Source organism: Lepus europaeus, chromosome 14 (genome assembly GCF_033115175.1).
Source record: "Lepus europaeus isolate LE1 chromosome 14, mLepTim1.pri, whole genome shotgun sequence".
Lineage (NCBI taxonomy): Eukaryota > Metazoa > Chordata > Mammalia > Lagomorpha > Leporidae > Lepus > Lepus europaeus.
Genome location: NC_084840.1, coordinates 13396187 through 13422085, shown reverse-complemented (window position 1 = coordinate 13422085; position 25899 = coordinate 13396187). Strand labels below are relative to the sequence as shown.

At 38.9% G+C, this 25899-nt stretch overlaps 1 protein-coding gene across 3 annotated transcripts in view; it reads right to left on the bottom strand.

Annotated features, from left to right (window-relative positions):
- The window catches only part of CRB1 (crumbs cell polarity complex component 1), a 244451-nt gene that overhangs the window by 171873 nt on the left and 46679 nt on the right, over positions 1–25899 (bottom strand). Inside the window, exon 1 of one of the 3 annotated variants that reach the window (XM_062211543.1) lies at positions 23413–23482. The exons of the other annotated variants lie outside the window; for them this stretch is intronic. Coding sequence (XP_062067527.1) covers positions 23413–23482 — 70 coding nt within the window. Of the gene's footprint in view, positions 1–23412; positions 23483–25899 lie in introns of those variants that run through there. 3 annotated transcript variants of the gene reach the window in all.

Below are 25899 nucleotides of genomic sequence, written 5' to 3'. Positions count from 1 at the left end.
AACTTCCAGAACTCTACTGAATAGTAATAGTGACAGTAGGTATCTTGTGTGTTCTGGATCTTAGCAGAAATGCTTTCAGCTTTTCACCATTCAATATCATGATGGCTGTGTGTTTGCCAAATATTGCCTTGATTGTGTTGAGGTATGTACCTTCTATATTCAGTTTGTTTAACGTCTTTATCATGAAACGAAGTTGTATTTTATCAAATGCTTTCTCTGCATCTATTGAGATAATCATATGGCTTTTATTCTTCAGCTTATTAATGTGATGTATCACATTTATTGATTTATATATGTTGACCCATCTCTGTATGCCAGGGATAAATCCCATTTGGTCTGGGCGAGTGATCTTTCTGATGTGTTGTAGGATTTGTTTATCCAGTATTTTGTTGAGGACCTTTGCATCTAGTTCTCTTTCTTTGTTAGATCTTTTTCTGGTTTTGGAATTCAGGTAATTCTGGTCTCCTAGTAGGGTATTGGGAAGATTTCCTCCTTTTCAATTATTTTGAATAGTTCGAGGAGAATTGGAATTAGTTCTCCTTTAAAGGTTTGGTAGCATTTAGCAGTAAAGCCATCAAGTCTTGGGCTTTTCTTTTGGGGAGGGTCTTTATTACTGATTCAATCTCCATCTTAGTTATTGGTCTACTTAGGTTTTCTATATATTTATGATTCAGTTTTGGTAGATTGTCCAGAAATATATCCATTTCTTCTAGACTTTCCAATTTGTTGGCACATAACTGCTTATAGTAAGTCCTGATGATTCTTTTTATTTCTGTGGTATCCACTGTAATGTGTCCTTTTTTCATCTTTGATTTTATTAATTTGGGTCTCCCCTCCCCCCTTTTTCTCTTCATTAGTTGGGCCAATAGTATGTACTTTGTTTATTTCTTTCAATAAACCAACTATTGATTTTGTTGATTTTTTCTATCAGCTTTTTCTGTTTCCATTTTGTTTATTTCTTCATGTGAGCTCCTTTTTTTTATTTATTTATTTGACAGGTAGAGTTATAGACAGTGAAAGAGAGAAACAGAGAGAAAGGTCTTCCTTCTGTTGGTTCACTCCCCAAATGGCCGCTATGGCTGGCGCTGCACCAATCCAAAGCCAGGAACCAGGCACCTCCTCCTGGTCTCCCATGCGGGTGCAGGGGGCCAAGCGCTTGGGCCATCCTCCACTGCCTTCCTGGGCCTCAGCAGAGAGCTGGACTGGAAGAGGAGCAATCAGGACTAGAACCCAGCACCCATATGGGATGCTGGCGCCGCAGGCAGAGGATTAACCGAGTGAGCCACGGTGCCGGCCTCATGTGAGCTTCTTAATCAGCATCGTAGCTAGTGGCTAAGTACATATGTCCACTCCTATAATATTCTCGTTTAATGTTATAGTAAAAACAAAAATAAATTTAGCTAAAATATTTATGAGAAATCAAAAATGATATATAATTTATCCAAGGAGAGCATGAATCAAAATATCTGAATTTTGGTTTTGGCTCCATCATCAATCTAGAAAGGACAGGTCCCTTATTTTTTTAGGGTATGAACATCATATTTCATCTAAGGGCGATAATGCTTATCCAAATTGCTACTTGATGGAGATGTGGAGGAGAAAAAAAAAGCTAGATTAAAGATATTTCTGAACAACATTTAACAGTGACACTGTTAATAGTATAACTCTTCAAAGTAACAATTACAGGAAAAATGAATATAAAGTCTTCTCTTCTTAGCAATAATTGTCGTATTCATTTGGAACTGGTATTCATTTTAGTAAATGACTGACAATGGATATATAGGATTCTGCAGACCAAGTGAATGACATACAACATGCTTTTTCATGATGTAACGTCATTAAAAATGAGAAATTTGTGGCTGATATTGTGGCACAATGAGTCTGGCTACCACCTGTGATGCCGGTATCCATGTGAGCGGTGATTTGAGTCCCGGCTGTTCTACTTCCAATCCAGCTCCCTGCAAAATTCCATGCTTTGGTTAGAAGTTAATGGGAGTGCTGGGCACAAAGCTGACCTGAATCCTGAGGGTCATCCTTGATTCCAGCTTTTCCTTTTCCCATCACATTTAAATAATCACCAAGTCCTGTAGACTCTAACTCCATACGACATTTCATACCTGTGTCATGGCATAGCTTGTATTTTTAGTCTAGAAAGATACAATTAGGCACAGATAACCAACATTAAGAAAATCACTTGAAGACAAGGACTGCAGTTTGGATATCAGGAATTGGTCAGAGTGCAAACAGAGGGCAGAATTGAGATCATGGCACATATGTGGTGAAGTATCAGATGGTCCATGTATTTGCTGCAGAGAAACAAGCCACAGGACCCAGATGCTAGAGTTCAGGATTTGTTCAGTCAGATACTGGGGCCAATGTTGTGGCACAGCAGGTTAAGCCACCACTAGCAGTGCTGGCATCCCATATTGTAATGCCAGTATGAATACCAACTATTCCACTATGATCCAGTTTCCTGCTAATGTATCCTGGAAAGGCAGTAGAAAATGGCCCAAGTACTTGAGCCTCTTCCACTCGTAGGAGACCACGATGGAGTTACTGGCTTCTGGTTAAGCCTGGCCAGCCCTCCATTTGGGGAGGGAACCAGTGGATTGATGGCTCGCTCTCTCTCTCTCTCTCATCTCCCTCTCTCTCCCTCTCTCTCCCTCTCTCTCTCTCTCGTTCTCTCTGTCTCTCTGCTTTTCAAATAAATAAATAAATCATTTTGAAAAAGAAGATCCAAATACTGAGGTGACCAAAACAACTCACCTAATGGAATTGGAGAATAGAGAAGTCAATCAAAGGGGAGACTGGATTCCTTAGAGAGATCAGTTCTCAAAAGCCTTGGGACCAATGTCAAAGGAATAGAGTCTCAATGTTAAATGGCTTAGATTCGCTTTTGATGCCTGTCACTCTTCTCTTTTCCAGAGATACAGCTAAATTCAGAAAATTTGGGAAGGCAATTTTGAAAGAAGAAAACATGATATTCAGTGATCCAATTGGGTAATATAAATAGAAATTTAAATTTAGTGATTACTATGAGGCAGGCATATGTTCTAAATCATTTGCCATTATGTCGCCAGTTAAGCATCTTAAAAACAGTAGTGTGGGGCCAGCGCTGTAACGTAGTGGGTAAAGCCGTCGCCTGCAATGCCAGCATCCCATATGGGTGCCAGTTTGAGTCCCAGCTGCTCCACTTCCAATCCAGCTCTCTGCTATGGCCTGGGAAAGCAGCAGAGGATGGACCAATTCCTTGGGCCCCTGCACCCACGTGGGAAACCTAGAGGAAGCTCCTGGCTCCTGGCTTCGGATCGGCGCAGCTCCGGCTGTTGCAGTCATCTGGGAAATGAACCAGCAGATGGAAGACCTCTGTCTCTCTCTGTCTCTCTGTCTCTCTGTCTCTGTCTCTCTCTCTCTGTAAATCTGGCTTTCAAATAAATAAATAAATCTTTAAAAAAAAAAGTAGCATAAGTACCATCATTATTCCTATCTTACAGATGAGGAAACTGAGTCATGTAACGGGAATTCTGGCGTCTGTCAAACATCTGTAAAATAGAGGCGGCAGGTTGAATCCCAGCAGTTATCTAGAACCCATGCTGTTAATCTGCTGTGCAAATGTGTTTCTTGTTACTCTATCTATGAACATTATTTATGTCCCCCTTTTGCATGGAGAAACATTCTAAGATTAAACAATCTGTATTTTTTAGTATGTAGTTTAGCAGTCCTAGAACTCCAATTTTTTCAGTCTGGTGCTCACACTTTTAACTCTCTTCTGCTCATAAAATATATTAATGAAGGATGGTATATTAACTGAAGAAAAAAACAAAAAAGTATCAGAAGAGTTTAGATGCCTTCTTTCTTAGAAATAGCAGCAGAGAGGAAAGCAGCTTCCCTTTCAGCTACACAGCATGCATTTCACAATACACCTGACTTTTGTCTTTATAAAGACACAGTACTTTATTAAGATCATCCTAGGTACACCAGGTCTCAGACAGAAATAAGGTTAGATCACCATTCATATGTCATACTTGAAAGAAAATCTAATTCAGAATCTTGTATTGTCCAAAAAATATCTTCCTTAACAAATCTTAATCATACGGGCAGAAGAAGGGCAGGTGACTAAACTAAAGCTGCCCAAATACACAGCGGCTATTACACAATGCAGTGCTACAGATAAGAAGGCTTGGAATGGAGTCATTGCATTATCAGGAAAATACATGCTATACAATTTACCATGATGAGGTGTGCACCTCAGTGTTACTGAGTTCTTTTGTGCCTGGTCCCACACTTTAATCTAGAAATTCTGTACTGCCACACATCTTTGTCCTATGAAAAGACACACTGTCAGGCCTGGTGATATCTATAGTTTTAATAGTTCTCACTGGCTGGAGAGCCCAAACTGAAAGCTGCCTCTGTTTCACTTCTGAGTCTTGCTCTTTCTGAGCCTTGCTCTTCGGATTTATTACTTTGGTTTTCACCTTGCTTGTCTAGGATTCAGATTTTGATGACACAATCCAGTGACAGCATCACTCAAGGTGATGTACCCAGAAAGGATCTACAGACCACTGAAAAAGGGACTGAGAATCCTGAAGCCTGCCAGCATATTGAAAGATGTTCACAGTTTTTTAAGTATCAGCACATATCATTCACACCATTTATGAAAAATCACTCCTCCTGAAAGACTCAATTTAACCTAAACCCAGGGGCTGGCACTGTGGTACAGCAGGTTAAGCCACTGCCTGCAACACTGGCTTCCCTTATGTGAGACAGTTCAAGTTCAGGCTGCTCCACTTCTGATCCATCTCCCTACTAATGAGCCTGGGAAAGCAGCAAGTACTTGGGCTTCTGCCACCCATGTGGGAGACAGGATGAAGCTCTTTGCTCCTAGATTCAGTCTGGCCTTGTCCCAGCTTTTGTGGAGCTTCCATCCTTTGTTTATTCCCCAAATGGCCACAACAACCAGAATAGGATGAAACTTGAAAATATTACATATACACATGAGTGATTGAATAATGCACATAAATATATATGTGACCTAAAGTTTAAATGAATAAAAACAAGCATGCAGAAATGTGCTGTATTTAGCACTTGCATGCTAAGAACTCTGAGAACTGAAACAAACCAATAAACCAATATATGAGGCTTCCCAAAATAGTTATAAGTTCTGTAGGTAATTCTGCTTTTATATAGAATGAAAATATCATACATTAATAGACAACAGTGTCATGAAGCTCTTACGACTGAACTAAAACAAAAGTCAACTGAATGAAATTTAAAAAAAATTTTTTTTAATTTATTTGAAAGTGTTATACAGAGAAGTAAAGACGGAGAGACAGAGAGGTCTTCCATCCGCTGGTTCACTCCCCAAATGCCCACAACAGCTGGAACTGAGCTGATCTGAACCAGGAGCCAGGAGCTTCTTCCAGATCTCCCACATGGGTGCAGGGGTCCAAGCACTTAGGCCATGTTCTGCTGTTTTCCCACGCACATTAGTAGGGAGCTGGATGGGAAATAGAGCAGCTGGAACTCGAACCTGTGCTCATACAGGAAGCTGATGCTACAGGCCAGGGCTTTAACCTGCTGTGCCACTGCACCAGCCCTTAAATGTTTCTTAATTAATTTTTATTTATTTGGAAGGCAGAGTGGCAGATGTAACAAATGTATATGTGTAGAATCTGCACATTTGGAATAGCATTTGAAAATGCCAAGTATGTAAAAAAAAAAGAGAGAGAGAGAGATAGCAATAGCGAGAGAGAGAGATTATGAATGTCCACAATGTATTTGTCCACTTTGAAAAGTATTTATTGGGACTGGCATTGTGGCATAATGGTAAAGCCACTGCCTGTGATGCTAGCATCCTATATGGGCTCTGGTTTGAGTCCCAGCTGCTCCACTTTCAACCCAGCTCCCTGCTAATGCACCTGGGAAAACAGTAGAAGATGGCCCCAAGTCCTTGGGTTCCTGAACCCAAGTTGTTGGAGACCTGGAAGAACCTGGTCCAGAACCTGCTGTTGTGGCCATTGTGGCAGTGAACCAGTGATGGAAGATCTCGCGATCTCATGATCTCTACATCTGCCTTTCAAATAAATAAATCTTTAAAAAAAGAAAAGCATTTATTTTAAAGAAGAGTCTTTCTTGATGAGGGTCCATTACAATTAAAAATGTATTTGCGGCCGGCACCGCGGCTCACTAGGCTAATCCTCCGCCTTGCGGCGCCAGCACACCGGGTTCTAGTCCCAGTCGGGGCATCGGATTCTGTCCTGGTTGCCCCCCTTCCAGGCCAGCTCTCTGCTGTGGCCCGGGAGTGCAGTGGATGATGGCCCAAGTGCTTGGGCCCTGCACCCCATGGGAGACCAGGAGAAGCACCTGGCTCCTGGCTTCAGATCAGCGCAGTGCACCAGCTGCAGCGCACTGGCCGCGGCGGCCATTGGAGGGTGAACCAATGGCAAAGGAAGACCTTTCTCTCTGTCTCTCTCTCTCACTGTCCACTCTGCCTGTCCCAAAAAAAAAAAAAAAGTATTTGCATTCACTGCCAGAGTCATGCACACAAAACAGGTGTCTTTAATGTATTGATAATTAGCTTCCATAATTAATGAGAGAGAAAGTGTATGTAAGCCTAAAAATCCTACACTACAAATACTCAGAAATACTGAATCAATGAAACAAAACTTATTTAAATCTATGAGAAGCACAGGAAAATGAGATTATCAGGAAACACAAAGGAAGGGTTGAAAATCATCATAGTATCATATGCATCAGCAGTGTCTGGTTGGGTGATAGAGAGAACAGTCTCATAGTAAAAAGACATCATTAGGAAGAAAATGGAATAATTATAAGGTAATTTGCCAGAAATATATAATAATTAAGAACTGGTATGCACATAGAACAAAGTGTGAAAAGAACAAAAACAGATGGAATTATAAAGATAATTGGCCACATCCATTTGCCAACCACGTAAAATATTTTTAGCTTCACAGTTTTAGAAATGGATAAATGGAGAACTGACAATTTATGGTAATTAATGTGGTATGGCATTGGTATAGGGGCACACAAAAGAAGAAAAGAGAAGAGATAGACATCATTTAGAACTATAGACGCATACACATGTATTAGAACAAGTCAGTGGAGGAAATAATGGAACACTCGATAAGTTACAACTTAGCTGAAAAAGGATTTTTGTTTCCAACCACAGAATGCACTCTGACTATCTGAATCAGAAAAGAATTGTTTTGAAGAATATTAGGTAACCTAGAGCCTTCCTTGAAAGTCAGGGAGCTTGTCTCTAGAATAGAAGGCAGCAAAAGGGGTTCTTGCACACATGGGTGACCTGGATTGAACTACAGGATCCTGTCTTTGGATAGGCTCAGACCCAGGCATCTGAGGCATCTAAGGAGTGAATCAGCATGAGACACCTCTCTCTCTCTCTCTTTCTCTCTCTGTATGAGTGTGTGTGCCTGCCTCTCAAATACTTTAACAATTAATTAATTAAAAAGAAAACATCTGAGCCCTCTCTCTTCATATTCTCAACTTACACAGAATTCCTCAATGCTGGGCTGTCTATCAGTTATCTACCGTTTCATAACAAGCCACCCCCAATAAAATAAAACAACAAACATTTATATATCTGAAGCTTCTGGGGGTTAAGAATCTAGCAACAGCTTAGTTGGAAACCTCTGAATCTGGTCTCTCATGATGTTGTAGTCATTCTGTTGACTAGAACTAAAGTGTGAGGACAGAATTTGGCTCTTTTTTCCATGAGATTGAGGGTCTCTGTTCCTCACTGGCTGTTGGCTTGAGGCCTCAGTTCTTTACCATGGAATTCTCTCCACAAAGAAGGTCACAGTATAACAGCTAGCTTTCCTCAGGGCAAGCAAACAAGCAGGAGAAAAAGACAAAGTACCCAAGATGGAAGCCACAGTTTTTTTGTAATATAATCTCTCAAGAGATATCCCACTACATTTGCCATGCTTTATTCTTGAATAACGAGTTACTAAGTTTGGCCCACACTCAAGAACAAGGGATTTCACAAGGATATGAGTGGGGCTGGGGGCAATCATTGAGGGTTCTGATACCCACCACACTGGTTGAGAGCCATTTTTTCCTTATCTAGTAGGAATCTTATCCTAACATTTTGAAACCTATGAACTAAACTATAATATCAACCACCAATAATATTCTCAATGTAAACAGCAGTGGGAAAGGACAGAAACAATTTTGTATGGAATGACACAATGGTGACTACATTGACCAGTCTATGGGCTGTTGTAAGTATGGTAGTTAAGAGAAACAAATCTAAATGCAGAATAATTGTCCAATTCAGTAACACAAAATCAGCAGTCCTCGTACCTGGTACAGTAGGTATCTGGTGCAGTGGGTTAAGTTGAACCTTGGAACATGCACATCCAATACTGGAATGTGAAAGATTGATTCCCACATCAGTTCTCATGCAGCTTCCTGCTGAGGCATACCATGGGAGGCAACAGATGATGCCTCAAGTACTTTGGTCTCTGCCACCCACATGGAAGACCCAAATGGAATTCCTGGCTCCTGGCTTCAACCTGGCCCATCCATGGCTTTGTGGACATTTGGAGTATGAGCCAGTAGATTGAAGACACTTTCTGTCACTCTGCCTTTCAAATAAATACTTAACACAAGTGGTATGATATAATTAACTTCCATCAAATGTTGTACGAATTACTTATTGACCCAGGAAGAAATCTGCTGTCCTTCTGGTCATGGTCCTTTTGTGAATTGTATTTTTCCCTCTTTTGGCTGCCTTTAGGATATTCTCTGTTTCATCGATTTTGATCAATTTTGTTGTGATGTGCCTTGGTATTGTTTTCTTTATGTTTCTCATACTTGGGATTTGTGGACATGTTTTGATCTGTGAGTTCAGTTTTCATCCACTTTATTTATTTTTATTTATTTTTTATTTATTTATTTTGACAGGCAGAGTGGACAGTGAGAGAGAGAGAGAGACAGAGAGAAAGGTCTTCCTTTGCCGTTGGTTCACCCCCCCAATGGCTGCTGCGGCCAGCGCGCAGCGGCCAGCGCACCGCGGCCAGCGCACCGCGCTGATCCGAAGCCAGGAGTCAGGTGCTTCTCCTGGTCTCCCATGGGGTGCAGGGCCCAAGCATTTGGGCCATCCTCCACTGCACTCCTGGGCCAGAGAAGAGAGCTGGCCTGGAAGAGGGGCAACCGGGACAGAATCCGGCGCCCCGACCAGGACTAGAACCCGGTGTGCTGGCGCCACAAGGCGGAGGATTAGCCTATTGAGCCTCAGCACCGGCCAGTTTTCATCCACTTTAAAGAAGTCTGGCACTTACTTTTTCAGGTTGTTTTCCTCCTCATCTCCTTCTTCAGGAGTCCAGTTACACATATATTAGAACACGTAAAGTTTTTTGACCCCACAAACTATGCTCTGTGTTTTGTTGTTGTTGCTGTTGGCTTGGTATCTATGTGGTTTGTTTGCTCTACTTTGCTTTATCCTTCAAATTGACTTTTCTCTTTGTGGTTGGTTTTAGATAGTTTCTATTAGTAGGTCTTCAATTCATTAATTTTGTCCTCAATATACAATTTGTCCATTCATTCCTTTAAATCTTTTCATGTCCCACAGTGTAGTTTTCATCTTAAGTCTGATTCTGAGTTTTGCCTTGTGACTGCTTCTGACATCTTCTTTTCTTAGCATCCAACTTCCTCACAATGAGAAGCCAATGTGTGCAGCCTGCTGCAGAGTAAAAGACTATATTCTATCATTCACCATAATCAATTTCAAATACTTGAAGACAAACTCTTCACAGTTGATTTATTTTAGGTGTTATTGCTCAAAGTTCCTACTTTAAGAAAATGAAAGCAAATCTATATTGATGGATTGAGGGTTTACTGTAAAACTGTCTTTTATTCAGCAAACTTCTGGGTGAGACTTAACTCACAAAAATGACAAAGTCTGAGGCGAAAATTTTGGTGCTGCTGTGGGCTACTTGGGGCAAAACACTACTAGCCTGGTCACAGTAAGGTAATGCTATTATGCAATTCCAAAAGCCAGAACCACCTATGTATTCCCACCTTAAGGCTGATAGAACTTAGCCCTTTATTCTCAAATTCTGTCCCCCCTTATTTTAAAAATATAATATGTGATATTATATTTGATTTCCTATTAAACTTTGTTGAGTCAGGCCATATCTCAGAAATTCATTTTACTTATCCTTTTCATCTATATTGTGATTCACAAATATATATACAAATATGAATTTTTGGAATTTCATAAAGGCATATATAAATGTTATGCATTATTTAAATCTTCAACCAAGTTTATTTTAAGAATTTTCTGTTTCTGTTGTGAAATACTCAACATTTTATGTATAGAAATTAATAGAATTAAAAATAATTATCCTTTTACCTTGAACTGAAGACAAATGAGTCAAATGCTTAAATAATCAAATTAAATATCCATTATTTCTGATAATTATATGCATTTGCCTTACAGACATAAATAAAAATTTATAAAATTATAATGCAAATATGAGAACCATATCAGTATTTCTTCATACAATTAGAGGGCTGTAGAATACATTTAAAGTTCATTCAAGAACTCAGTTCTCTTCAAGCACTAATAACCTATACTACTCATGAATATTAATTTTAAAAACTATATTATATTACACACAAATATGCATCAAAATTTATGTTCTATTACACATATGTCATTTAATAATTAGAATAATTTGGGCAAAAAGTCCAAAACATTCTACATTATAACAGAGATAAATTTCCAAGTGAACAATCAGTACATGTTTTGTTTTCTAAGACTTGTAGTTATTAAGATCTGTAAAGTGGCTTAATAGGAGTAAAAACTTGGTCAAATCACTTAACTGGTATGAGGATAATGGCACTATTTGTAAGTAGAGCAGGTGCTTTGTCAGAGATTGACTAAACATACACAATTCCAAACACTTGATCCTCAATTAACTAAGTTGTTGCTATTGCTGTTGGAAAAAACATATGCCCTTTGAGAGGAAGTCTTCCTCCTTGCTCTGTAGAAAACAAGCAATCATGTTCATGCCATTGCCTGCAGTGCTGGCATCCCATATGCGTGCCAGTTCGAGACCCAGCTGCTCCACTTCTGATCCAGCTCTCTGCTGTGGCCTGGGAAAGCAGTGAAAGATGCCCAACTGGTTGGACCCCTGCACCCATGTGGGAGACCAGGAAGAAGCTCATGGCTCCTGGCTTCCTATCAGTGCAGCTCCTGCTGTTGAGGCCAATTGGGAAGTGAGTCAGCAGATAGAAGACCTCTCTCTGCCTCACCTTCTCTCTGTGTAACTCTGACTTTCAAATAAATAAATTAATAAAAAAAACCAACTCTGTAAGGAGCATGAAGGAGCAGAGAAGCTAGGAATTATGCTGCACTACAATGAGAGCAGGGGCAGGCCTATATTTTCTCAAGCAAAATTTGTGTCAGAGGAGACATGATGACTCCATAATACTAGTTTAGAAGTCTTGACAACATACAGTCCAGTCCAAAAATATTTATAAAAAGGAAACATTCTGCTCAAATTCAGATAATAACCAAAATTAAAATTAATTGGTGATTGTTAAAAATTAAGATGTATTGAGAAAGTTTCCATTCTACCTAAAGGATTCTCTTTTATTACTTAATCAGAGCATGTGTTTCCTCTGGCATGGCCTGCCCTCCTCCCTTCTTTTCTCCCTCCATTTCTCTCCTTCCTGCCTTCCTTCTATCCCTCCTGGTGAAATGGGAGAAGGAGTGTTATTATCATCTGAGTCAATCAACTATGTTCTACCTTTGCACACAACATTTCAACACACCATGGGCTACCTCTCACCTCACTGTTGATTACCATATTAGACTTCTGGATTGAGCTTTCTCAAAAACTCTTGTTTCCAGATCATTTGTGTCAGCAGAAAGGCACATATGAGTCCATATATCCATTTAGAGTTCATCTTTACCATTTTCTATTACTCCACTCCCAAGGGTATAAAATAGAATCTTACTGAAGTTTTGAGAGACAGAGGCTTTATAAGCAGAAGCATAGATGAGTTAAAATAAAGAATTTAACATTCCCATATCTAGGTCTTTTGTACAACACACTGAAAGTGATATTTCTCTGGCTATTTTTCCTGGAGCCTGAAGTGTTTTGCCAAGTTGTACAATATCTTTTCTTTTTTTTTATTTTTATTTTTGACAGGCAGAGTGGACAGTGAGAGAGAGAGAGACAGAGAGAAAGGTCTTCCTTTTGCCGTTGGTTCTCCCTCCAATGTCCGCCACAGCCAGCACGCTGTGGCTGGCACACCGCGCTGATCCGAAGCCAGGAGCCAGGTGCTTCTCCTGCTTCCCATGCAGATGCAGGGCCCAAGCACTTGGGCCATCCTCCACTGCACTCCCGAGCCACCGCAGAGAGCTGGCCTGGAAGAGGGGCAACCGGGACAGAATCCGGCGCCCCGACCGGGACTAGAACCCGGTGTGCCGGCGCCGCAAGGCGGAGGATTAGCCTGCTGAGCCTTGGCGCCAGCCTACAATATCTTTTCTTATCCGCTATTTATATTGCTATCATCTGGCCCTAAAATTCATATGATTTATTATGGAAAGTAGTTTAGTTACCATTTTCTTGCACAATTCTCTGTGCCTTTGGAGAAATACGACCTTTCCCTTTCCACTTCCCACAGCCCACAACCTCATTTACCAGGTGGATTACTTCCTAATAAAGAGGGTCTTTGGTGTTTATATGAATGATCCTTCACAGTTGAATGACAAACTTACACTGCAATAGCCTTCACCATCAATCTATTTCAGCAATCAAATTTCATGACCATACCTTGTCATCCCTTAGTCCTTCAACAATGAAAGTTGAAAGTCTTATATGATAATCCCAGCAAAATGAAGAGCTGTTTTTTTGAAAATATAAACAAAATTTACACAACATTGGCCCAACTAAACAAAAAAAAAAAAAAAGAGGGAGAAGACCCAAATCAATAAAATTAAAAATGAAAAAAATGACCTAAATGAAAGATCTCTGTGCGCGAGATCACAATGGAAAGAACGGGCCATCAAAGAAGGAGGTACTTTTCTCTGAAGGGAGGAGACAACTTCCACTTTGACTATGGCCATATCTAACTAAGATCGGAGTTGGCGAACCCAAGAGGCTTCAACAGCCTTGGCAGCTTGTGACAAGAGCCTCGGGTGATTACTGACGTCATAAATAAGAGTGTCAATTGTTAAGTCAACAAGAGGAGTCACTGTGCACTTACTCGCCATGTAGGATCTCTGTCCTTAATGTGTTGTACTATGTGAATTAATGTTATAACTAGTACTCAAACAGTACTTTATACTTTGTGTTTCTGTGTGGGTGCAAACTGTTGAAATTTTTACTTAGTATATACTAAATTGATCTTCTGTATATAAAGATAATTGAAAATGAATCTTGATATGAATGGAATGGGAGAGGGAGTGGGAGATGGGATGGTTGTGGGTGGGAGTGTGGTTATGGGGGGGAAAAGCCATTATAATCCAAACCTTGTACTTTGGCAATTTATATTTATTAAATGAAAATTAAAAAAATGAAAAATGAAATGTGACAACAGATACTACAGAAATAAACAGAATCATCAGAAATTACTACAAAGAACTATATGCCAAAAGATTAGGAAACCTAGATGAAATGTATAGAATTCTACCAGACATTCAAAGAACTAACTCCAATCTTCTCCACCTATCCAAACAATTGAAAAGGAGCGAATCCACCCAAACTCCTTCTATGAAATCAACATCATCTTAATTCCTAAACTTGAAAAGATACAAAAGAGGAGAACTACAGACCAATTTCCCTAATGAATATAGGCGCTAAATCATCAACAAAATACTAGTCAATCAAATACAACAGCACATCAGAAAGTTCATTCACCTGGAAAAAGTAGAATTTATCCCTGCAATGCAGGGATGGTTCAACTCGCATATCAATCAATGTGATACATCACATTAACAAATTGAAGAACAAAAACCATATGATTATCTAAATTGATGCAGAGAAAGCATCTGATAAAATACAATACCCTTTCATGATGAAAACCTTAAGCATATTGGGTATAAAAAGAACATTTCTCAACACAATCAAGGCAATATATGACAAACTCACAGCCAGCATCCTATTGAATCCTAAAGTTGGAAACCTTCCCACTAAGATCCACAACCAGATAAGGATGCCCACTCTGACCATTACTATTCAATATAGTCCTGGATGTTTTAACAAGAGCCATTAGGCAAGAAAAAGAAATCAAAGGGATACAAATTGGGAAGGAGGAAGTCAAGCTATCCCTATTTGCAGATGATATGATTCAATATATAGGGGATCTAAAAGACTCCACTAAGATACTATTGGAACTCATAAAAGTGTTTGGCAAAGTGGCAGGATATAAAATTAACATACAAAAATCAGTAGTCATTGCACACACAGACAATGCCATAGCTGAGAAAGAACTTCTGAGATCAATCCAATTCAAAATAGATATAAAATAATTAAATATCTTGGAAAGATCTCTGTGATGAAATTTACTAAGTATTAAATAAATAGAAGACATTAAAAATGGAAAAATCCTCCATGTTCATGGATTGGAAAAATCAATATCATCAAAATTGCCATACTACTTAAAGCAATTTATAGATTCAAAGTGATACCAATCAAAGGACCAATGACATTCTTCTCAGACATAGAAAAACAATGTCAAAATTCATATAAAAACACAGGAAACCCCAAAACAGTTAAAGCAATCTTATGTATAACTAAAACAAAGCTGGAGGCATCCCAATACCAGATTTCAAGACATACTACAGGGCAGTAATAATCAAAACAGCCTGGTACTGGCACAAAAATAGTTTTGTAGACCAATGTAACAGAATAGAAACACCAGAAATCAATCTACTCATCCACAACCAACTCATCTTTGACAAAGGAGCTAAAATCAATCCTTGGAGCAAGGACAATTTATTCAACAAATGGTGTTGGGAAAATTGGATCTCCATGTGCAAAAGTATGAAACAAGACCCCTACCTTACACCTTGCACAAAAATCTACTCAAAATGGATCAAACTCCTAAAACTATGACCCAATACTATAAGATTACTAGAGAACATAGGAGAAACTCTTCAAGACATTGATACAGGCAAAGTCTTTTTGCAAAGACCCCAAAAGCACAAGCAATTGGTCAAAATTGACAAATGAGAGGAAATCCAGCTGAGGAGCTTCTGCACTGCAAAAAATAAAAAAAACACTCAGCAAAGTGAAGAGGCAACCTACAGAAAATATTTGCAAACTATGCAACTGCTAAAGGATTAATATCCAGAATCTATAAAGAGCTCAAGAAGCTCAACAACAATAAAATAAGCAATCCTTTAAGAAATGGGCAAAAGACCTGAACTGGCATTTTTCAAGAATGAAATCCAAATGGTCAACAGACACTTGAAAAAAGACTGAAGATCACTAGCCATCAAATCAAAACTACAATGAGGTTTCACCTCACCACTGTTAGAAAGGTTCTCATACAGAAATCAACAAACAACAAATGCTGGCAAGGATGTGGGGGAAAAGCTACCTTAATCCACTGTTGGTGCAAATGTAAATTGGTGCCATTACTGTGAAAGACAGTATGGACACACCTCAGGAATCTGAATATAGACCTATCATATGACCTAGCCATCCCACTCCTAGAATTTACCCAAATGAAAAGAAATTAGCATATGAAAGGATCATCTGTACCCCCATGTTCATTGAAGCTCTATTCACAATAGCTAAAATGTGGAATCAACCCAGATGTCCATCAACTGAAGACTGGATAGATTATGGTATATATACACTATGGAATACTACTACACATTGGTTAAAAAATGAAATCCTATCTTTTGCAACAAAATGGATGCAACTGAAAACCATATTATACTTGGTAAAATAAGCCAGTCCCAAAAGGGCAGATATCATATATTTTCCATGATCTGTGGTAGCTAATAGAGCACCTAAAATGTAATGTATTACAATGAAATAGTTATTTTGAAATTCAATGATTTTTTTTGGCAGGCAGAGTTAGACAGTGAGAGAGACAGAGGGAAAGGTCTTCCTTCCATTGGTTCACTCCCCAAATGGCTACTACGGCCAGTGCACTGCGGCCGGCGCACTCTGCTGATCTGAAGCCAGAAGCCAGATGCTTCCCCCTGGTCTCCCATGCAGGTGCAGGGCCCAAGCACTTGGGCCATCCTCCACTGCCTTCCCGGGCCACAGCAGAGAGCTGGACTGGAAGAGGAGCAACCGGGACAGAATCCGGCACCCCGACTGGGACTAGAACCCAGTGTGCCATCGCCACAGGTAGAGGACTAACCAAGTAAGCCGTGGCCCCGGCCAAAATTCAATGATTTTTAATAGCCCTTGTCTCAACTGTTGAGGAACAGTGTTTTTTTTTCCTTCATACTATCTGTTGAACTCTTTATTTAGTGCAGGGCTAATCTTATGAGTATAAATTTAAGTAAAAATATATATTTGCAAAAAATGAGAATTTGAATAAGAGATAGAGAATGGAAAAGGATGGGAGTGTGGGTGAGAGGGAGGGTAGGGTGGAAATTATCACTATCTTCTTGAATCTGTATATATGAAACACATGAAATTTGTATACCTAAAATGAATTTTTTTTAAATGTGAACAATTAGAACCATAGAGATTTTGCTTGATGCATTTATGCATGCACAACAAAATATTGCTGCACCAGAATCAGAAACTGCATTTATTAATCCTACTTATTTAAAAAATTAATGGTAAGTAAAAGTATTTTACTTTTCTTCAATTACATAAAAATAAAGTTTAAGTGATAACTAAGATTAAAGGCAGATAGAAAATCATAGTAATGCATTACCTGTGTGAAAAAACATTATTGCCTCGAACCCAAATCAGATTTGTCCAGTAGGGAAGCTTGATTTCTCAAGAACTAATTTTATTTTGTCTCCTTTTGTTCAACACTATAAATTTGAGACCATCCAATTAGACATGATTATTTCAGCTAGTTTCTCTGTATAGCAAATCGAACTGTACTAAGCTGAGCCCATAAGATCAGCCTTGTTAGCATCCTGCACTCACTAATTTCCCTAATACATACCTATTTAAAAGGTTCAAACAAGTTTAGAGGAAAGAATCATCCATCTGAGAATTATTGGGAAAATTATGCAGAGAACTGGAAAGACTACATAACAAGGTTATTCTAGGGTACATAGCAGCAATTCTTGCCCCTGGGGATTTTGGTCATAGAGAATGGTATTGCAGTTGAAGTTATAAACATTTTGAATTTGAAGAAATTTGAAAGGTGAAATGAGTATTATCTAGGAATAACTAGTATTATATAGATCTAGTTTTTTTCTAAAAACAATACATAAAAATCCTGATTTGTAGAATTTGTAAAATTCTGTGATGCAACTACTTCTACAATGTCTGAATTCACACCACCAATATTTTAATACCTAGCTTGGAAAATTGCTGCATGTTTAACTTTTGGATTCTTTGAGCCTGTATGAGGCATAGAAACTAATAGACTTTGAGTTAAAACTCAATTGTATCACCTTGTGTTTTAGGGTACATCACTTAAGCTATCTTGTGCCTCAATAGTCTTCATCGTCTTCAGAATAGCTAGTCCTTAGAATTATTGTACATATGTTACAGACATGATACTAAAACCCCCGGCACACTATTAGTTTATTCTGCCTTAATCAGCCCATTCAATTTATGTTAGACACCTTTTATGTTAGACACCTTTATGTTAGACACCTCAAACACTATGGACACACTCTCAGTACCTGTGAATGTGACCTTATTTATAATGAGGGTCTTTGCAGATGTAATCACATTAAGAAGATGTTGTTAGGGTGGGCCCTAAACCAATATGACTGATGTCCTTATATGATGAGCAGAATTGACACAGACAGGTCAAGGGAGAGCATCATGAGATGACAGGGACCACAATAATGCAGCTTCCAAGCAAAAGACACCAAGGGTGGAAGGCCACCACCAGAAGCTAGAGACAGACAAGTGACAATTCCTACCGGCATCTCCTGGCAAGGGAGACAGGCTCTGTGAATGCTTGATTTCAGGTTTCCAGCCTCCAGGATTACAAGAGAATCAATATCTGTTGTTTGAAGCCACAATGTTTGTGGTGCTTTGTTACAGCCTAGGAGGCTAATCTAAAACTTGACACTAACACTCCCTTCAGTAGGTGGGTGGATAAACTATGATACATCTGTACAATGGGACATTTTTCAGTAATAAAATGAAATGTGCTGTCAAGTCATTTACTGTAATGGTACATTTCTCAAAACCTATAGAACTTTACAGCACAAAGAGTAAACCTCTTTAAAACTGCCATTGCCAAGAGGAATCCAAGGATATATGAAACTAAATACAATATGATATCCTGATTAGGACACTGGTCTAGGACAAGGATATTAGGTAAAATCTAAGGAAATCTGGACAAACTGAACAATAGCTAATAATCATGTAGCAATATGCATCACGAATTGGAACAAATCTACCACACAAATGCAAAATGTCAGTGATCAGGGAAATGGATATGAGAATATGGGATCCCTCTGAACTATCTTCTCAATTTCTCTGTAAATTTTAAACCATTATAAAATACTAAAGTGTGTTACAAAAGTTAAACAACATGTGAATTTTAAAAATAATTTGAAAAATGTCATTAGGAAAAATGAACCTTATTTAAAGTTCTATAAAAATTCTGTTACTAATTTATTCATTTAATAACTATTCCTTGAGTGACTACCCTGAGTTATGAAGTAGCTACTCATTGACTTAGGATATGTATGTTAGTTAGTAAAACACCCAGGGGACTGAGGGTTCAAAGTGGGCATTTGTCACAGTGGTTAACACCCAATTTAGGAAACCTACATTCTATACCAGAGTGTCCAGGTTTAAATCCCAACTCTGCTTCCAATTCAAGCTTCCTACCAATGCTCACTCTGATAGGCAGCAGATGATGGCTCAAGTATTTGGGTCTCTGCCACATAGGAGACCCAAATGGAATTCTAGGACTCTGGCTATGGCCTGGCCCAGCCCCAACTGTTTTAAGAATTTAGGGAGTAAACCAGAGGATGGAAGATTTTCTCTCCCTCTCACTCTCTTGCTCTCAAATAAAAAATGAAGAAGATAAACCAAAATTAAAAACACCAAAGAGTCCTACAGGCATGTTCTATGATCTCATAGGTAAAACATAAGCATCATGCTTTTGAATTTTGATACAACCATGGAAGAAAAATGTAAATGGCAATATAAGTATAGACAGTGGGGGGGGGGGGGAGGTTAATCTATTGTGAATCAAGAATGGTGTAAGGGGATGGATAATCATCTCACTGTCATTTATCAAAGGAAAAAACTGGGCCCTAGAGGATTTCCTGACAAATCAGCAATGAAAATGAAAATAAAACTAAAAATTCTGACTTTTCTTGTCTACTTAAATTTCAAAATTTGACGTTGTAAGATCATGAATGATTATTTTTGAGAATCACAAAATGATAAAAGTATGTAATTCTCCAGAAAAATCCAATTTTCCTAAGGAAAATATCTTGAAAACAAAGTTAAATTTAATTATTCTGGAAAAATGTGGGTAAATTTCATAAAGTAGAGACTTCTTCACTCGAAGATGATGAGATACTTGTGGTTTTTTTATTTTATTTTTTTATTTTTTGATAGGCAGAGTTAGACAGTGAGAAAGAGAGAGACAGAGAGAAAGGTCTTCCTTTTCCATTGGTTCACCCCCCAAGTAGCCGCCATGGCTGGCGCATTGCGGCCGGCGCACTGCGCCGATCTGAAGCCAGGAGCCAGGTGCTTCCCTCTGGTCTCCCATGCGGGTGCAGGGCCCAAGGACCTGGGCCATCCTCCACTGCCTTCCCGGGCCACAGCAGAGAGCTGGACTGGAAGAGGAGCAACTGGGACAGAACTGGTGCCCCAACCAGGACTAGAACCAGGGGTGCTGGTGCCGAGCCTAGTGAGCCATGGCACCGGCCTAGATACTTGTGTTAATTATGAAGAAGCAGGCCGGCACCATGGATTAACAGGCTAATCCTCCGCCTTGCAGCACTGGCACACACTATCCACTCTGCCTGTCAAAAAAAAAAAAAAATTATGAAGAAGCAAAGATATCTTTTTCTCATATTGCTTTGAGGATATTAATTGTACAGTGAACATCAAAGTTTTATATGTTTCTATATACGTGGAATTTAAATAAGAGTAGGTGATCACTACATAATGAATAACATCAACCTTCTCTGGTCTTTTCAGTAAACTCAATTATTTCTTGATAATGGCACTGATATTAGATATTTTACTTTTGTAGATTCTATTTGTTCTTTATAATTTAAGGTAGACTAGAAAAAATATTATTTAAAATAACTCCAGTCAAATTCAGGGGCTTCATAGTGGGTTCTAGAAGACTAGACTGCACTTCAAACTCTTTGAAGTTGTTCAAATAACTCTGATAATAATTTAGCCAAACCACATTTCATTTCCATGCTATGACCCTGATTTGGATGGGGATTAAAAATAATTGCATTCAAATTAATCTAGAGGTGGCATTTACATTTGAAATATTCAAATTATCTTCAAAGTAAGTTGCAAAATATTAGTGTAATACAGCTATAAGTCACATTTCTAATTCATGGTTGTTCTAACATGGAAGGATCTTAAAACTCTTCTCAACAGATTCTTATATCAAGGTTTTTATTTATAAAATTCTCTCATTATTTAAAATATCCCCAAAATAATGGACCACAGGACAGTCTAACACCAATAAAATTTTCTTCTACTACATCAAAAGCAAAAAATTAGAGCTCTTATTTTTTATTTATTTATTTGACAGGTAGAGTTATAGACAGTGAGAGAGAGAGAGAGACAAAGAGAAAGGTATTCCTTCCGTTTGTTCACTCCCCAAATGGCCACTATGGCCGGCGCTGTGCCAATCCGAAGCCAGGAGCCAGATGCTTCTCCCTGGTCTCTTATACGAGTGCATTGGGACATCTTCCACTGCCCTCCCGGGCCACAACAGAGATCTGGACTGGACTGTGAGTCAAGACATAGAAGCTAAGAACACAGACTCTACAGCTAAACTAGGTTCAAGTATCAGTTTCATGATTCACTAGTCGTGTGGCCTTGGGTAAGCTAATAAGCCTCTATGTGCCTCAGTGTCTTCATCTGCAGAATGGAGTATTGATAAGTTCAACTTGATAGGGTAGTTAGGAACATAAATAACATAACACTCATAAAATGGGTGTTGACCTTTTCTCCAAAATAATCTCTTTGAGGAGATAGATATGTTTATATTTAACTATTTTGATGATCCCTAGCATCACTCTGTGGAGTTCTTTATGAAGACTCTGTAGTTCAGAGGTCATGATCACTTGCACTTGAAACCAAGATCTTATTAAATGGTAGGCTCCTAAGATCCCCTCTACACACAAGAAATACCTGGAGCTGGACTGAAAGGCTGCATCTCAGACAAGCATTCCTGATCTCTGTGTGCATTAAAGTTTGAGACATACTGGTCTAGCGACTTTACATTCTGTAAAATGCATTGGGTTTGGTTGTATCTATCTTATGGGTTGTTGTAAGAATTATATGGAATGTGGCACATATAAAGGGCTTAACATGTTAGTCATTTTTACTATTAAATATGTATTCATCTGGCTGGAGCATAGGATTTATGTCAAGAAAACTCAATGATGAGAACAGAAAAAAAGGCTGATACCAGGTTTCTGAAAGTTTTTAAGTCAGCCTTCAAAACACATTAAAAAAAAGTCTCAACTAAGTGCTTTTATGGGAAGGACAATATCATATTATCTTACCAGCAAATATATTAACTCAAATTAATGTGTGCCCTCCTTAAAAATGGAACACAATAAGGCATCAAATTCTATTTTATAAAAATAATAAAATATTGTGTGGGAGAATATATCAAATGATTACAGAATATTTTAGAGAGTCTATCAGTAAAATCACCCACAGAGAAAAACATTATGTACATAATTATCGGTTCATTGCCATCATTCCCTTAAAAAAGAAATTTATGCTTTTCAGGTTACACATTAATCTCCTTAAAAGCAAACTCTAGGAATTTTGACAAATCGTGCACTGAAATGACAAAACTGTGCTATAAACACATCACAAACTCATTTCACTATTCATTTTATGTGTCTTACTTCTTTTACTCTCTTTCCACTTGTACCTGCACAGCTCAACACAACACTTCTCTTTCCAACTTCCTACTGCATGGGGCCCACCAGAAGTTTCAAGGAAGGTGAATACTTAAATAACAATTATTTTGCAAGTGTATCTCAGAAAAAAAAATCCTATGTGTGCATGTGTGTTGCCAGGTTTGACTTGGTTTGTCTATACTTGTCCTCAGCTGTGTAGTGATAGCATCTACCCCTGTATTCAGCCAATAGCTGATATATAATCAGCTATCAATTGTGCAAATCACAGTCTCACAGGGGCAGCCACAGAAGGTGACCCAGATTGCAAAACACTGTGCTAATGCCAAGTCATCCTGCTCAACAGCAGCTGCTCTATGCTTTGCCTTATTGATATTCAGATCCAACAAACACAAATCACATAGCCCTTTTGATGGGCACACATTCTCCCTGTCTTCCTTGTGAACGTGTTCAATAGCTACTGTCCTCATAAACACCCAGCTGAGGCCGTCTGGTCTCCTCTGATTTTCCTCCCTGTCATACATCTGACAAGATTATCCCAGAAACATTGCTCTTGTATCTATTCGGGGCAGTCTGTGGAAAATAGTATCTTCATTTATGAAACAAAAGCACATAGCAACAGAAGCCCATTTCTCTGCCAAAAGAGACATTTTGAACAATTATCCTTTGGGAAACATTGAGGCTATTTCTGAGATTATGAGAAAAAAATGTTGCAAGACAGAGTTTTTGAAAGTGAACATAAATACACAGTATGTGAGAACAAAATGCAATACCACTTACGAACAACTTCCTTCACAAAGGATATCCATTATAAAGCAACAAATATATTTCGTAAAAGTGTAAATACAACAAAATATTGTCTTTTCTACATGGCCATTTTGTTCTCCTACTCACCACTAAACTGGTTAAAGAAAATATTTTTCTATAACTCAATACCTATTAGAAATCATAGCATTATAAAGCTGTTTACATTGAGTGATAACACTGATGTATCTAACACTAGAATCTTACTCACACAAAAAGGAAATAAAAACTTTTTTGAGCACTGTAGCATTGTAGAACATGGAACATTACAAATTATTAAGCGGGAGATTTAATAAGCTGGAAATCAGCCAGGCAAAGTGCTGAAAGTTCAATAAACGGAAAAGGCTTACTTTGTATGCAGAGGAGCAGTGAGAAACTGAGGTAGAAGCTGAGAAGGCAGCTAGTTTGCTTAAGCGCCATGGGCTCTGGTGTGCTGCTGGTGGTGTGACCACAGTCAGGCTCCTGCCTCCTGTCTGCCTCAGGAAAACGTGGGTGCCTCAGAGCCACTGGGTGCCATCTCTGTGCCACCCTCCCGAGCTCCTTCACAGAGAACACAGACTTAGACTCACAGCAGTTGTGCTTCTTAGCATCCTACTTACCCAGGAGGGTGGGGTGGGTTTTCAAACCTGGTGCAGATTTTTTTTCAAACTGGACTGGATTCATCCCCCACTCCGGACTCTTCTACCCATCCTCTCCCCTCAACCTTGCCTCCTTGAAGGGCCTGCAGTAGCTTAGAGTCTTTCATCACTTTTAATAGAGGAGTTTATTTCTGGTAACTATCTTGAACACACAATTTTGACCATCTGGCAATCTTTAAAATAAATCCTAAAATAAATTTTAAAAAACAAATACATAAAATGTAAAATGAAATCCTTTATTTCTATATGGTCACATTTAGTTTCAGAACACAATTCACAGACTATTAAATGCTTCTGTTCATAAAATCTACTCTCACAACTCAGTAGGATTTTTGTTGTTGATACGGTAAGGCCAACAGAGAAGAAAAATTAAGCTGCTGCATAAAATGGACAGAGTTCTGGAGATGCTGGGTTTATTTCTGGAGACTATTCCATGGAAAGTTTTTCATCCATAAACCCAGGGCCCATTTAATACCTTGCTCATAATATTATATCACCTGGGATTTCCTGAATACAAGCATGTTTGTTTATTTCTTTAAATATACTTATTTTAAATATGACACTTTTTTAGATTAAATTCAAGTTCTTAAAATTATGCTATTCTTGGACCCTTCATGGAAATATACACTGGGATGCCCTTTTGTCTTACTGGTGTCACAGCTAAGATGTAGCCTTAGTTAAAACTGGTCACTTGTTGCACTTAAAATGCAACTTATATGATCAGATTTATATAAAACTCTAGAGTTCTGTCAGATGTTTAATTTTACAACAGACATTTTGCCCATGTATCTAAAGTGACCTATAATACGTTGATGGTCAGAGAGAGAATTTTCCCTGCTCCAGGGGGAATTTATCCATTTCAAGTTATTTGTCTTGTTACTAGCATTGTGACATAATGTGTTAAGCTGCTGCCTGTAACATCAGCATCCAAATATGGGTGCCAGTTTGTCCTGGCTGCTCCACTTCCAATCCAGCTCTCTGCTGCTGTACAAGGGGAAGCAGTGGAAGATGGTCTAAATCCTTGATCCTTGCACCCAAGTGTGAGAACCTGGATGAAGTTCCTGGCTCCTGGCTTCCACCTGGCCCTGCTCCAGCCATCACAGCCATTTGTTGGAGTGAACCAGCACATGGAAGATCTCTGTGTGTGTGTGTCTGTCTGTCTCTCTCTCTGTGTGTGCGCGTGCATGTGTGTGTGTGTTAACTCTGCCCTTCAAATAAATAAAAAATAAAAAATGTGTCTTTCGCAGATTTCATAACAATTATATTTTTAAAAATGCTCTTGGGCTGGCACCGCAGCTCAATAGGCTAATCCTTCGCCTGCGGTGCCGGCACACCGGGTTCTAGTCCCAGTCAGGGTGCCGGATTCTGTCCCGGTTGCTCCTCTTCCAGTCCAGCTCTCTGCTGTGGCCCGCTCTCTGCTTGGGCCCTGCACCCACATGGGAGACCAGGAGAAGCACCTGGCTCCTGGCTTCGGATCAGTGCGGTGCGCCGGCCACAGTGGCCATTGGGGGGTGAACCAACAGAAAAGGAAGACCTTTCTCTCTATCTCTCTCACTGTCCACGCTGCCTGTCAAAATAAATAAATAAATAAATAAAATTCTCCTAATATGCAAATAATTAATTTGAGCAATTGAATGATTAGCATAAAATAATTTCAGATTGCAGAGACAGGAGTAATCCCCAGCTATATTTCCATCATTTTGTCAGTTAAGAATTGAGATAATTGAATAGCAATTATTCCATGTGTCCAGAGTCATTGGGTGAGTTAGTGGTAGTATTTAGGCCATGGCCTCCTCATTAATTTCTAGAACATTATTTCTACAATACTTTATAGTCTCCCTTTCTATCACTATTATTTTGTTTCCCTTCATGCCCTTTGCAGCAATCTCATTCTGGAAATTTTACATAGTGAACCAACTTGGCCCTCCATCTGTGCTGTAGAAGTCTCCTACAAGGACCTCAAGGCTAACAAGTGGACAACATGAGAACAAATGATAAACTGGAGATACAGTTAATAGCTCCAGGAGTAGGATTGTGATAGTATTGGGAAACTTTCTCTTAGGGTGTTTTTAGTTATGTCACAATAAAAGAAACAAAGCAAATTAGTGCTTCCAAACACAAAACTATCAAAGGCAAGGAGGAGTTGGGAGAAGATGCTATACAAAGAATGGTGTTAGGAACAGTATACAATAAGCCTGA